This window comes from Leptinotarsa decemlineata, unplaced genomic scaffold (assembly GCF_025532065.1).
Source record: "Leptinotarsa decemlineata unplaced genomic scaffold, Ldec_3_MD MMD2_tig00001719_RagTag_RagTag, whole genome shotgun sequence".
NCBI lineage: Eukaryota > Metazoa > Arthropoda > Insecta > Coleoptera > Chrysomelidae > Leptinotarsa > Leptinotarsa decemlineata.
Window position 1 is genome coordinate 12,060,132 of NW_027412569.1, and position 16,055 is coordinate 12,076,186.

At 32.9% G+C, this 16,055-nt stretch overlaps 2 protein-coding genes across 2 annotated transcripts in view; both read right to left on the bottom strand.

Annotated features, from left to right (window-relative positions):
• Positions 1–16,055, bottom strand: part of Galk (N-acetylgalactosamine kinase) — a 60,456-nt gene that overhangs the window by 12,869 nt on the left and 31,532 nt on the right. Inside the window, exon 5 of the mRNA XM_074176526.1 lies at positions 6,352–6,509. Coding sequence (XP_074032627.1) covers positions 6,352–6,509 — 158 coding nt within the window. The remainder of the gene's footprint in view (positions 1–6,351; positions 6,510–16,055) is intronic.
• On the bottom strand, positions 12,028–14,032 carry LOC141482738 (tenecin-1-like). The gene is made up of 2 exons (XM_074176530.1): positions 13,817–14,032; positions 12,028–12,243 (listed from the first exon to the last, which is right to left on the bottom strand). Exons 1-2 carry the CDS (start codon positions 13,917–13,919, stop codon positions 12,074–12,076), a joined length of 273 nt encoding a protein of 90 aa, XP_074032631.1. The 5' UTR covers positions 13,920–14,032; the 3' UTR covers positions 12,028–12,073.

The following is a 16,055-nucleotide window of genomic DNA, read 5'->3' on the forward strand; positions in this document are numbered from 1 at the left end:
GATAGTAGGAGTATTAGCCAGCGGAATAGTTGTTTTATGATAGGTGTCAGTCCATCAACCAACAGTGCAGGTAAGTCGAGACTGGCCTGAACAGATTGTTCTTTCAGTTGATTAGAGTAGATGAACTTGTTTCATTCTAGGACACCATTTCTACTCCCACCAATCTTCAATGTTCTACCGTGGATATTTATAGTATCGTCTCCCAATTACGAAACGATGTAAATAATGGGACCATTCAATCATTACAGATTCCCCATTTCAATATCAAGTGGACTGGCGTCAATATAAACACAAAGCAATAAACGAGTTGAGGAACGATTCGAAGCGTGAACGACAAACAATCAGCCTACAGACAGAAAACGAGACGAAGGAGCAAAACCGACGTCTTCTTTAATGAATATTCGCCTGACGTTTCACTTTGAACAGAATTCAGTAATTTTATGAAGTTGATGAAAATAGACAATTCGAACAGAGAGGAAATATTCTACTGGAAGATGCCACATCCGCCCTGGATTCAGCAAGAATTTCCGTAACACCAGTTTCTTGATCAAGGTTGGAGTCAGGGAGATGGTGGAAAAATAGACGCGTTAGGTGATTTGAAGAAGATTCGAATCCAAGATTGATTCTGGCACTGGAATAGATAAACTAATGCTAGTTTAATTCACGAATTCAGCAAGAAAATCCATACACAATACGGGGATTATAGTCAAAGCAGTCGATGCATGAGATCCAAAAATTCAGCATAGGAATCTTTCACTTATTATTACATACCGTATATTTCAATAATTACATAAAACATTATAGACGATTTACAATGGAATCAATTTCACACATCGAAGTACCAATTGGAACAAACAACTAATTTTATCGTCCCTACATTTTAGATCCAGAGAAAGATCATTTTTTCTGAGAGTGTACACTGACTGAACTATTTGAATGGAAGGTTTCGAAGCGTAACTTTGGATGAAACTATGTCTTGAATATATCTGCAGGTGTACTTCAAGGTTCAATTCTAGGTCCTACGCTTTTCGAAATCTACGCATCCCAATTTCCAAAGTGTCTCCATCACATCGAAATTTATAGCTACGCAGATGATACAATCGATTTTCAGAATCTTCTGTAGCACTTGCTTGTGAGCAAATGAAAGCAGATTTGAAATCCACACTCACAACCTCAAAGAAGTACTGCCTGACAATCAATCCCTCCAAAACAGTAGTAAAGCTATTTGGTCGAACAGCAATGAGAAAAAGATGAGAGAGAAATATTGATTGGACGAGCATCAATTGCATTTGACAGAATCTACGAAAAAACTTGGTCTCATAATTGACTAATCCCTTGAGCTCAACTCTCATGTCTCCCAAATTATAAAACGTTTATCCGATGAAAAAAATACAGACCCTACAAAACACATATCTCAGACTCATTACAGGAACCAGGAGGGGACAACACGTGTCTCATCATTTGGATAGACTAGGATGGCTGAAAATGGAAGCTCGACGCATATTTTATGCTTGTATCCAAACAAGGCTTAACTCCTGACGGACGCAAGAAACTCTTTGGTAGGTTCGAAATAGATGAACATTTCAACCTAGCAGACCACTATTATAATATTCATGCAGTCATTGTTCACTGCGGTTCTGGCATTGAATTTGGTCATTATTACGCCTTGGTCAAAGACGAAACGGACTGGTTTAAGTTTGACGATAGTCGTGTCACGAAATGTTCTGGTGGAGCATTGAATCTATTGGAGCCTCTGGAGACACCCTACATTTTGTTTTATAAGAGAGAGGACATCGGTAGATCAAGATCTTCAGATGATGTTGTGCTGCAGAATTTTCCGGGTTTTCCTGCAGCTGAAAAATCAAATGCGCCACTGGAATCAATGAAGTCGCCCCAGAGCGCCAATTAATTTCCATTGTTGTTTTTATTTTTATCGTTGTTTTATTTGAATGATTATATAGATATAGAACAGACATTAATTTGAGTCTGAGATTCATAAATCAACTAACTACACCCCGCCACAGAACCAATTCTGGCTTTAACGTATTCCAAAAACACTTTATTGTGAGATTTTCACTAAATTGTTTTACAAAAACGCAACACGTGTTTCGCCATACAATGGCTTCATCTGGCGTGTCTTTCAACTCGGTTGAAAGACACGCCAGATGAAGCCATTGTATGGCGAAACACGTGTTGCGTTTTTGTAAAACAATTTAGTGAAAATCTCACAATAAAGTGTTTTTGGAATACGTTAGTTATGGATTTTCATCAAGTATCGGCCGATTCCATCATATAATTCTGGCTTTTTAAAATCGAATTCCCAATTCACTAAAATCAGTCTTCGTGCTAGATTATAGAAATAAACTCAATATTTACTTACTGGAACACAAATTGCCTCAACTCCTCTGTCAATAAAATAATTTTTATGGAAATGAGCATTTCATACAGTTTGATTTTCATTGTTTTTTGTTGTTGTCAGTACTAACAGAAATGATTGTGGTGCATTTGGCTCTGAAATATATCTAGGATTCACGTATGTTGTGCATGTACAATATTTTTTATTTATTTATTTTTATTTTCGAGGTTGAATGGAAGAGCAACTTTTGATTGGGTCTTCAGTGACAAGATCAGAAAATGAATATTGCCTTTTGATAGGTACGTGGGTGGATTCTATATATTGTATTCCATACGTTGTATTTCATTTATTTTTTTTACCTATCAATAAAAACAACTTTTATTATTATTATTATCAAGTTCGAAAACACTGGAAAGATTGTTGGCTCTTCACTTCTACATCATTTTATAAAAATGTGGAAAACCCCCAAAAACAGAAAGTATTCACCCTGAGTATAAATTATTCGGAATGATAAGTGTATCGTACAGGGTACAAGTACATGGGTATGACATCTTTCCAATGGGAGAGCCCAAGAGATCCAAGACAAAAAAAGCACGCCAAGTTCCATTAAATATCAAGTTGACTGTTTTTCCAATTACCGTTGCATAGTGCATCAAAAATTCATGAAACATGGTCGTATGGACAACAAACGATGTCCCACTTGCGAGAAGCCTTACGAAAAAAAAACGCCCAGTATTGTGAAAAAACAATTCATAACGTATGCACCTGCTCACCCATCATTGCTTTTTCATAATTTTCTGACCAAAAACACCACCGTAATCATGCTATAGTCACCGTATTCACCAGATTTTGCCCTTGCGACTTTTTCCTGTTCTCAAGATTGAAGAGATCCATGAAAGGACGGCGATGATTAAGGAGATTAAAACCGAATCGCTAAGAGAAATTGATGAAAAAATATATATTTTATGAAAAATGTCGAGACTGGGGATAGGTGAATTATTATACAGCGTATTCACGATAAAATTTATTGACACAATGACAAACAAAACACGGGAAAGAAAATTACAGGGTAACCTCAAGGAACTAACACTAAGTCTTTTCTCGATCAGCGAGGAGATTGTATAGTCTAGTTCACATGTACTTTTTTTGTAACATTTTTCAGCCCTGTGGAAAAATTACGACCAAGGTGTCATTCGATTCGTATTTTTGCCTAGAAAGTTTAAGGAAAGGTCCGAAAACGCGCCGATGAAAATTACAAAAGTTATAAACAATTAAGTGAAGAAAAAAATTAGGTTTTAGTTTTTTCTCAATATCTCGGTAGATTTTCGAAATTTTGGAAATTAAAAAAAAATTGAAAAGATCATTGAATATGCGTAAAAAAAGTCCCGACTCCCGAAACTGTATCTCGATTATTTATAATTTTTACAGAGCCCTGAAAATAGAGACATAAAAACAAAAAAAATCATTTAAACATATTAAATGTAAATACTAAGGAATGAAAAAATTCATGTGATGTTGGGATACATCAATAAATAATAATCCGCAGTCAAAAAATGTTTATCCCAATTTAACGTTAATTGTAAATTTGTTAATTAATAACTTTTTCTGAATTGAAAGTTAATATAAAACTCCCTATAATTATTAAACTGAAACCCTGGCATTTTTTTCCTTTGGTGAAGTTATCCTTAATAAGCAAAAAAATAGATTACCGTTGCCAAAATGAAAAAATTGTTATTTTCTATTTTTTTATTGACAATTGAAAATTTTTTATTGATTCAATGTCTCATGGCTAAAAACTAATTATTAATTTTTTTAATTTTTTTAAACAGCTATTGATAATGAATTTATTATAAACAAATACATTGTTTATAAGCAATTCAAAATTTTTTTTTTGCATTATGTTAATTGAGAAAAATCATGATTTTTAGTGAAAAAATGGTTTCTTAAAAAAATTCTTTGTTGCTAAAAAATGCGTTTGTTAATTAACAATCGTTTTTTGCAACTGAATATTAAAATTAAGGAACCGTTTTTTTTTAAATCATAAATTCTATTGTTCTCTAAGGTTTTGAAAAAACTTTTTTTTTATTTTTTTTTAATTGTTTATTTAAACAAATTTTTGTTATAAACATTTTTTTTCAATACTTTGTTCTATAATAAAAGTAACTATTTGTTTTTTTTTTTAATTTATTCTATTTTTTATAAAACTTTTAATATTGTGATACCTTGATACTTGTCTTTTTCATTCGCTCATTATAATAACTTTCAGTTATGATAAATATGCTTCAAGTATTTTTTGTTCATTATGAATTTATTAACAATTTAAGCCTTTTACTAAAGTTGTAGTCCTATTATTTATTTGATTATTGATCGCTATCTATTAAAAAAAACATATTGAAAACACATAGTTACTTTTATTATAGAACAAAGTATTTGTTTATAACAAATTTTTAAAAATAAACAATTAGTACGCACCCCTCCGAGGGGGGTGCGTACTAAAAAAAATCTGATTAGTCTGAAAGGTGTCCCCCTTTAATTAGAAATCGACGTGTCCGAGCTTTTTCAAAAATCTTACTTTTTATATTCAAAAACGGCTCTGTTAAGTTTTTGTTGTTACACACTGTATACGATTTCCTCAAGGGAAAATATTCCACAGTCGAGTGTTCGCCAGTACAATATGAATATAGAAGTCGCTGAAAAAAAAGCCATATGCACGAAATTGCCAATTAACTTTAAAAACGAATGAGGATGGCACATATTTCCATGATTCCGCTGATAAAACGATATTAGTCTTTTGAAATGTACATGAGCGCAGTGGGATTCAACACGAATATTACTGTTGGTACTTTCGTGTTTGAGAAAATGAAAAAAAAGTTGAGAAAATGATGATAATTTCAGTTTGGGAACGTTGAATATGATTATTTACTTTATTTAAGTATTCTACAGTGATAGTGCACACATTTACTTATTTTAATCATTTATAATATGAATGAAGATGATATAGGTTGGAAATTTCAGAATGAATTATTTCCTCAAATTCGCCAACTACAAAAATGTGAACCCACCAATAACATCGTTCGTTTTTGTTCTAACCAAACAGAAAATAATTTGGGCAAACTTCAGTGTCGGATAAATCAGGAGTGTATACGTTAACTTGTCGTTATTGCCCAAAATTTACATTGGTCAAACTGAAAGAGCCTTTTCCCAAAGAATGAAAGACCATAGGAGTACTTTTTCGAACGTGGACTTTTCGAAACTCAATCTTTTGGTGTGCCCGTCAATTAATAAATTTGAGAACTTCATGACCAAATAGAATTATGATCTTCCCCCCTCTTAAATCTATTTTCTAATGTGAAAATTGGAATTAGTTTATAACATGTAGGTACTTTCAATGAGTTGCTATTTTTGTTGGTTTTCAAATTGTTGTCATATAAAGCACAATTTGGTAGACTTCAGTTGGTTTAAATATGCCTGAGGAAGCTATTGCACAGCGAAACAAGTAATTATCCACTAGAAGACATTACAATTGAGTATTTATACTGTATAAAGAAATTGAGGTTATGTACGAGGTCCAATGCAATTATTTATTATGGTCTACTATATCTTTCATTTCGTCACAAATGAAAGCAATAATCATAGTTTCTCGAGTCGTAAACTTTTGGGTGAGAGACTCCTAAATTTACACAGCTCCTGATTTACCGATTTTCAAGAAAGAAATTCACTATCATCAGTGTATCATTATTTCAGGCTTGTTATTTCATCACAGTAGGAAAATCAAAACCTTCAGGACATATTTTCATTTCGAGTATTTTTTCAAAAAAAGCCTGCTTCAAATATTAGAAATACTTCATATCAAAGATTATTTGGATCCGGCTCGAAGGACCAAACAAATTAATTTTCCGGGACCGAATCTATAACGGAGCACTCCATCATTATTCTCCTGACCACAGAGAAAAACGTAGTTTTGGAATCGATTTTCGAAAAAAATTAACTCTCACCTGCGCTGCTAGACGGCATTCGATCACCCTGCAGTTGAAATCGGTGGTGGCGGCCTTGTTCAAATTCGTCAAGCTGTGGGCTATGACGAAAACCGCCCCCGAGGGAAGGTTGATGTCGGTGGATCTCAAGGGAGAAAACTCGATGAGTTTGGCGCAACCTGAAAAAAGGCGGAAAATGATGTTACAGCGGAAATTGAATTGGAACTGTTTTGTTGAATTTGCTCAGCGGTGGGAAATGATTTATATCAACAATGAGACGTATTTGAAGCGGAGTAACGTAAAGAGTATTTGATCTGCGATCAGTATCAGCGTTATATAGGGTGTTTGTAATTGGTTAACATTGTTCATTGAAGAATGTTGAAAGTTTGGACGTTCATTTGAAGAGATTTGTAATCTATTCAAAAACTTATGAAAGAAAATATTTTTGGAAATACTCAAGTCCGATGGAAGTATTGTGGTCAAAAAATTGTGACTACAATTATGTTTTTCCTTCACAAATCAGCGTTATAATAATTTCGGTCAGATTGTTTCTCGTATTATGACAAATTTCCTCCCACTGGGGCCTGCTTATATCCATCAAGATGGATATCTTTCGGATACTTCTACCGTCAACGCTGGAATTCCCCAGTTATCCATCTCCAACTTCCTTTCTATTGTATATGGGAAAAAACAAGAATCCAATATATTGCTTTGCAGACGACAGCACACTTGGGGTGAAAATGACCGGGTTTATTGGGCTTGTTTCATGATTTCTGGTTTATAGTTCACTTGATAGAAATTTTAAATTGAAAAACAGTGCACTTTGTTTCATCTCTCTAAATACCGTAGTTTTCCTGTAATTAATTATTAAAAAATCGAATGTGGTAGGGTGGTGACGACACGGCCCCATTCTCGCTTCTTGTTGATTGATTGATCATTAGGAACAATAGAAATAATCAACATTACCAAATCGTAAAATTTACTGAGCCTATAATTATCAATTTAATTATGAAAGTGTATATAAACCCGTCAACGTTTCAATTAATGAAAAATTCTCCACATGGAATAAAATGTACACGAAATATCATATTTGAAAATAAGTTATATATCTAAAATCAGTACACTTAGCTGTCAGCTAAGAAAAAGATGAAACGCAATGTTGCAAAAATAAGCAGAATGGATCCGATATGACATACATTTTCAGTGCTGAATAAACCAATAAATTGTGATATGGGTCCTCCATTTTCCTGAGAAAATGAACAATCAATTGAAATTTTCTGTAATTCGTCATCCATTATTTTAAGAATAAAGGCAGCAAACAAATAAATATAAAATAATAAGATTGCTCGAATCCACGAATTAAGCATAAAAATGGACGATAATATTTCTGCAGTTACTGCAGTTTCGTCCTATATATATGTATCGTTTATTTAGCACAAGCTAATGCAGTTACAATATTAGTCTTAATCTAGGTTAAAAATTCAAATGTCACAATTAAAATTTGAAATTTAAAATCATGTGAATTGAAACATATAAATAAAAACAGCACAATAAATAAAATAAAAAGAAGAAAAAAAACTGTATTAGCAGGTTCCTATACTAAACACTTTGTAGGTCTAAAAGGTGCACTTTTAATTTTCTTTTAAATATATTTAGAGAGGTAGCATTCTTAATATCCTCCGGTAGTTCGTTGAATGCTTGAACTCCTTTAATGAAAACTGTATTATTTGAATTGACAATACTAGTCTGACGTATATGAAAGTTATTGCGACTTCTTGTATTGTATTCATGATGTTCAAAGTTATACTTTAATTTGTCATGTAGATATACAGGAACATCACCAGTTTTAATTTTAAAAATAAATATTAATGCTAAATAACGAAAGTAATTTTTTACTGATAACCATTTTAATGTATTCAACATTAATGTTATATGTGTTCTTCTATCACAAGATAATATTACTCTCATTCCTCTATTTTGAAGTTTCTGAAGTCTTCCAATTTCATTTTGGTTTGGTAAGTACAAGATGGTTCCACAATAAGTAAAATGAGGTAAAATCAAGCTATTATACAAAAGTAAAAGCGACCATTGGTTTAAGTGCTTAGATTGCCTACTTAAGTAATTAATTTTGAATGTTATTGTTTTAATAATATATGAAGCATGTTCCTTAAAAAACATTCTATTATCTACAATTACACCCAAATATTTAATTTTTCTTACTAACTCAATTTTATCATTTGATATTTTAATATTGTAATTATATTTTTTGAAGTCATGGTACTGCTTGTCATTTCCTATAATCATGAATTTTGTTTTATTTTTATTAATTTTTAACGAGTTGAAGCAGCACCAGTTATATACAGATTTTAGTGTCTCATTTATTACATTAATTATATCAAGCAGATCATTTGATGCATAATATATTAAAGTATCATCTACAAACAGATGAACAAAGCATCTATCAATTATAAATGAAATATCATCGATATACAATAAAAATAGAAGAGGACCTAACACGCTACCTTGCGGTACACCACACTCGTTTATAATTTCTGAAGATAAAATGTTATTTAATTTTAATTTCTGTTTTCTATTATCTAAATATTCCATCATCCATTTTAAAGCATCACCAATAATACCAAAGCTTTCTAGTTTTCTAATAAGTAAAGAGCGGTTAACAGTTTCAAATGCCCTCTATATGGACATTCTCAAACTTATACAATAAACTGGCTGGAGTTTATTGTGTAAGTTTTGCTTTCTTACACCTGTTTTAAGTTCTTGATCACAGTTTTTATCATTTTCAGATTGTGGAAAGTGACGATTTCCAGAAAGATCCATGTGAAACTGTCCTCAGATCGTGTGAGATGACCAGAAATCAACCAAAAGAAACTACAGTGATTTTCAGCAGAATTTTTTTCATTTCCACTAGCGATCGATCTTTCCTCTATGACCTTCACTGATCATCATTAATTTCTGCCCATCAATTCGATGAAGAAAAAATTGAAATACCCATTTGATTAATTGGTCTCTGAGTAGCGTAGCTGACGTAACACCACAATGACAAATTGTTGGCCATTCGTTCTTCGCAATAACTATCTGAGTTATTAAACAGTGGACTTCTGCGAGAGGAATTTAATATCAGGAGTGGTAGTGATGCCTCTTGTCGAGACAAGACAAGAAAATGATTTCTCTCGTCTTGTCTTGACTAAGTCGAGAGAAAATGGTCTCTCGTCTTGACAAGAGACCTGTTTTTCAGGCACTCTCTTGTCTTGTCTTGTCTTGTCTCGACTTCTCTTGGCGAGAGAACGTCCTTGGTATTCAGAATTTGCAGTAAACGGAAACTTAGTGGTTATTTGGGTACTTGAACGCTGCACTGGATTCGTCCGTTTAACAGTGATGTCAGTTGTATACTAATTGTGAATAACTTCGAATTATTCTGGTATAAGTATATCAGGCATTATTTAATCGAAAACTTTCTGACAAAACAGTTTCGGATACTTGATTATTCAACCTCTAACATGATTTCACTTGCTCTCAATGAAAAATGCCATCAACCCTTTATGCGACCACAATGAATGTTTGAAAAATTTCAAAATTCGAGATGACGAATGGAACACTCTTACCTTCGTAAATAGTTTTCTGAGATATTTCGAAGATCTTTCAACCATCTTATGTGGAGATCATTATCCAACTCTACCATCGGTAATTGTTGGCTTCAATATTCTGATAGATAATATAGAAAAACTTATGTTTGAACTCGATTCGAAACAAAATAGAACAGAATCAGATGAATTAATTATTTGTGCATTCAAATCAAGTAGGGATAAGATGCTCAAACATTACAAAAATACTAACTGGATTTATTGTGCTGCGTTAATATTGGATCCCCGGCACAAAGTAGCTACATTTTCTAGAACAAGCTGGGGGAGAGAAATGAAAGAAAGTTCTGTTGAGAATTTTGAAAGAATTTTCAAAGGCAACTATCTTGCGCATAAAAATGCTCAGCCACCGGAAATAGTCGTTTCTGAGGAAAATTTAGAAGAGCCTTCGGAAAATGGAGACTTTCAGGATCTGAACTCATTTTATGGCTCCATTGACAACAGTCTCAAAGAGAGGGAGAGAGAACGGAAATTAATAGATATTTAGATTTGTCACGATCACCACAAAAAACCAATCTTTTGCACTGGTGGAAAGAACATGAGATTGAATATCCACGACTGGCAAAAATGGCTAGAGACTTACTGGCAATTCCAGCAACAAGTGTGCCTGCAGAGAGACTTTTCTCAAAAGCTGGCCTTACTATAAGGAAACATAGAAACAGACTGAATGCTGAATCAGCTAGAAGTCTTCTCTGTCTGAACTCCTGGTTCACCTGTTCGATGGCCCATAAACTGAAGTAATTTCATTTAGATATTTTATTTTATAGTGTTTTATTTTCTTGTGTTATCTTGAATCAGAGTGTTTTATAGAATTTTAATAATTTATTTTCAAGTTTAAAATATATATTTCAGTTTCATTATCGTTGTTTCAATCTGAAAAAAGTTTTTCTGGAAATGATAGTTTCAACAACAAAATCCTAATATTGCAAAAATTTCAGTGATCTTGAAATTATTGTGGAATGTACAACCATATCTTCTGTTCTAAAAACATCATATTGATGATGAAAATGCTCTGCAAAATTATAAATCAACAAAGAATCAGGTCAATAATTAAAAAAAACTTGCAAGAGAAAAATTTATACACTCGTGGTGGTAGTGATTCTAAAACAAATATGGAATAATATATTATCAGTATATCAGTTATTGCTTACGTAACAAAGCTACTAGATTTGACAATACAATAATTAAAGAAATCAAAATAAATAGAAATGTGTTTATAGATAAAATCAGCAAAAGAAATGAACCACTGGTTTGTTACCATAGAAGACTTTATTACTAAAACAATTACCCATTATAACCTCAATCCCAAATCTGAATTTTCAATAGAATACCCTACAACTATTTATTTAAATCCTTCTGTGTTCTGAAGAATATTTTATACAATATTGACGGAAATTTGGAGGTGTCAACCTCCAAATTTCCGTCAATATGTGACTTAGAGAACCCCTCCACTTGTTATTGTCTTTTCACCGTATTTTTAAACAAATTGATTCAGTTCACAAAATAAAAATTAGATAAATTCCACCCTTGGAGAGTCTCAATTTCAATGTCTTCAAACGGAAAAGGGTTGATCTGAATGCTTATCACGCTTGATACCATACTGTTTTAATTACGAAAAATTACGGGACGTTTCAATTAGTATGTTTCGTCTGCGGTTCGCTCGTATGCTGGCTTTGTGTGGATTCTGCGTGCTTAGAAGGGTTGAATGTGGCACACATACAAATTGGACCACCTTTACCTTTCGCATTTTGCTTGGATTACACCAGTGCTTTGTACGAGGGATGAAGCGCAGGGTTTTCATAATCTTTGTTCTGTCGTAGACAGAAATAACTGGTCATTGCGAGTATTTCTACTACAAAATAAATATACTTAAGTACAGGTAATGATTATTCAAATTTCATATTTTCAACCATTGTTGCGTAAAAAAAAACGAAATTGTGACTACTATTGATTACTTATCCTCCATACCATTACAAAACAAATCGTAATTAGAGCTGATTTGAATGACTTCAAGAATAGTAAACAATAATACGGTGAATAAATACAAAATAATTTATTCTGATAAATTTCTTTTCTCACTACAGTCAAAAAATGCTTATTTTCTTCCATTCTTTGCAGACGCAGACCTGATGACTGTTACAATATCCTCCAGGTTTCAACAGCATAAGACAATGGGAAGAGCAAGCAGCATCGTTAATTCCATCAATGTCGACGCTTAATGTATCGCAAATGAATCTCTTCACACGAACATTCTCTGCAAAAAAAATTAATTATCACTATTAGATGACGAACTACTAATGATCAGTGCCACATTCATATCAGTCAGCTGTCGCTGGTTGTTCGAAGAAAAGTTTACTGATTATGTTGCTTCTATCAATATTAGTTTACTTGTTACTATAGCAATCGAGAACTGATAATTCTGAAAATGCACTCCATTCGTCAAAGTAGCTACGATTCTTTTGGAAACTTCAGGCTTTTGAATTCAAAGACACATTCTGAATTGATAACAGGGATCAACTGAAATATTCAAATTGGATTATGATTACGCTGACCGAGTATTTGTAATTCAGAAATTTTTCATTTGACTATTAAGGAACGTATTAGATTTTTCTTCATAAAGGTGTTTTTGAAATCATCATAACAAAATTTAGTTGAGACCAACTGAAACGGAAAAGTACCGCATATATTCAAAATCGAGGATTCGCTTTTGGTCACAGAAAGTATGTAAACCGTGTCTACTCGAAATTAAGTATTATTTATGTAATTCTTTTCATCCCACTAAAATTTGGTTTTTCACAAGTCACTTTGTATTTTTGTATTATATTTAGTTGTGATTACACAAAAAATGATATTAATTTGCTCAATAAAAATTAGAAAAACGGGTAGAATTTTGTTATTTCGACCTAATTTTTTAAAAGTTTTCAATTACATACATTCAAATATATGTTCAGGTTAGATAATTGAGAACGACAAGGATAATTGTGTTTCAATCAAATATTCAGTAGATTTTTGGTTTTACTTATGGAATCAGAAGTTCATAGGCTTACGTCACAGGTGGAGCTACTAGTATTGAATCCATATGATTTTTAGTTAAACCTAACCTTAAAAAGACACGTATACAAATTTCACAGTCGTAGGACTATTATTTTGAGGAATAGAACAATTGTATGACCTCTATAATCGTGATTTCAAATTTTCATGTAGATAGAACCAATATTTTTGTCCCTTTCACGTTCCTTTCACGACAGAAAATATCAAAAAAAAAGTTATAATTTCGATTGATAACTATTCAACTATATTTTTTTCAGCTATTTTCGTGACAAATTTTTCTGTTGTGAATCTTTTTTAGATCTGAATTTTAATTAATAAAACTAACTAGTTTCAATTCGAAAATATGGTTTGCTTTGAAGAAACATGACTGACGATGAAAAATTTACTAAGAATGTAGTTTTTGACGATCGATTGTCATTGATATATGAGTTTTTTCATAATTATAAAAAACCAGGAATCGTTTTTTGAAGCAATACCAGTTTTTTCAATCTGTTGAAGGTTTCTTAGAACTAATCCGCATTTTTTTGTGTACATTATTTCGTTTATTTATTTCTACAATTTTTTCCTGCGGTATTCTGAGTTTGAGAATGGATTTTTGAAAATTCGTTGTTTTTCTCCTCCATTATGTTATTTACAAAACAATAACAATATCTGCTACACAAATGTGATCTATTTTGAATAAATTGAAATCTATTTAGTAATGCAACGTGAAGAACAACCTGTTTCCATCATTTGGAAAAGAAAACAAAAAAAAAAAGGTATTTAATATAACTTACCATGATGATCAGGGTTCTCAACTCCATCAGGGGTGATGGGCAAACAGAAAGATCCAAACACTAAGCAGGAGAAGATCAAACCAAAAATTGCAATACTCGTCATGTTGTTTCGGAAAATGCAGAATCTCCACAGACACAATAAACACAAATTGTCTTTGAAGAATATTGCGTTGTTTATATAGCACTCCAATGGGGATTATTCAATTTCGTAGAACATAAACTCTTGCTCATAACTAACTGATAAATATTTCATTTTGTGTTCCAATATTGGAAATTATTCATCACATTATTATATTGAGTCGCAAATATGTTATCTCGTTGTTAAAGTTCATTTATCGTTTCACAAACAAGAAATCAGTCAACCCAATTGCCATAAATCTTTCAATCCTCATACTTATTCATATATAGAAGGAAGGCCCTTCCTGCACTTCATACCGAGACAGACCGTTCAACATCTATATTGGTTGATGATGAAAAACGCAAAAGTCGTAAAAGCTCATTTCAACAGAACGCTGGATGATGAACAGTTAGTTAGATGAACAGTTAGTAATGGGCAGCAGTTTTCAATATTCATTTCAATAATTTCCTGATTTGAACATACTGTAGATAATTAAACTACACAACGACGAGGCATGCTTTCCACTGAATTTCTAATTATTTGTTGTGGTAACTGCTCGTAAATCGTCAAAAGAGCATCTGCAACTTGGTTCAGATTTTGGAAGGGTTGATGATCCTTCAACCGTCTTTCCAGTTCTTCCCAGAGCTGCTCAATAGGATTTAAATCCGGACTATTAGCTGGCCATCTCATGATATTAATATTGTGCTCCTGTAGGAAATTTCTCACGACCCTGGCTAAGTTTGGCCTGGCATTATCTTGTTGTAAAATGAACCCAACATATTTTGGGCAAATTGGACGACATGAGGTTCCAATATCTCCTCTATGCAACGGACAGCCGTTAAAGTTATGCAATATCTAATAACTGATTCGACCAGGGAGTTGTATAATATTGAAAGATTTTTTGTTTCCATATCAGAATTAGTCTCCGTAGAAATGAAAATTGACGTGTTCTTTGAAATTTTCTATTTCACGTCCGTTTCTGACATACAGGGGGTCAAGTTTTTGTTGGAACGCCCTGTATAAAAGTAAATGTGGTCATTTCCGAGGTCAAAATTAATGACAACTGTTCTTCACATCTGTACTGGTCAAAAGTAAATCCCCATTTCATAGGAATTATCAGTCAAACTAATATATATAACGACCGAAAAGTTAATAGCTCACTAAACATCTCATTTGAACTTTCGACGAGCGGACGTGCTTTACAAACACAATGAAGGGTGCAGTTATCATTTGTTTTTTCTTAGTGACTATTATTGCTACTACATTTTGTAATCCAGTTCCGACAGAGGATGTTGAATATAGCCAACCGCAAGAAGGTGAGATTTTTTTACTTTGTATTAAGTTGTTTCAAAAGTTCTGTCCGTTTCTACGAGTCTACTTTGAACTGTAATATCTCACTTGATACTCAATAAATTTGATCGAGATCAGCGGAAGATAACTGAGATTCAATGAAGTTAACAACTCTGACATATTTTATCTCTCAAAGAGACTTGGAACTGATTTGAATTCTGGACAGAAAAAAGGCAAGATATAATTAGTTTCTCAAATCTGGATTCGAGTTTTTGGACCCGAGACTTTAAGATGAGTTATCTAAGGAATTTCTAGCTCCCTTGGGCATATTTTCCTTTCCGAAAAGTCTATTGAATGTAGCCAGTAACTTACCAGGGTGAACTAGAATTGTTTTTTTGACACCTGTGAAAAGTTCATCATCACTTTTTATTTATTTCAGATTGAGAAAGGTGAAAATTCTCTAAGATTCATGAAAACTCTGATTGATTTTGAAATAAACAACAGTATTGGTTCTTCCTAATATTATTCCAACCGATAAATGAGATGAAAATAAAAAAATGCAGAACATTAATTCTGTAAAAATTAATATAATTGTCGTTTTAAGTATTTCATGTAGATGAAGTCTGTCTTGTACACTGAGTAATTTGGACGAATCATTTAAAAGTTATCGCGATAATATTAATTTGACGCAACGCAGTAAGCCATTACGCGTCGCTTCTACTGTAAGACGACGGGGGACGATGCGCGGATTAGAAGGGCTAAGCAATGAAGCGCCGTCGCCGAAAAGCGACCCGAACGCGGGCAGACGCGTGAGGGCAGATGTCGTTGACG

Coding starts and splice junctions, on each gene's coding strand:
- LOC141482738 (XM_074176530.1), bottom strand. CDS start 13,919: ATGACGAGTATTGCAATTTTTGGTTTGATCTTCTCCTGCTTAGTGTTT. Junction 12,244..13,816: donor TGAGAACCCTGATCATCATG/GTAAGTTATATT, acceptor TTTTTTTTGCAG/AGAATGTTCGTGTGAAGAGA.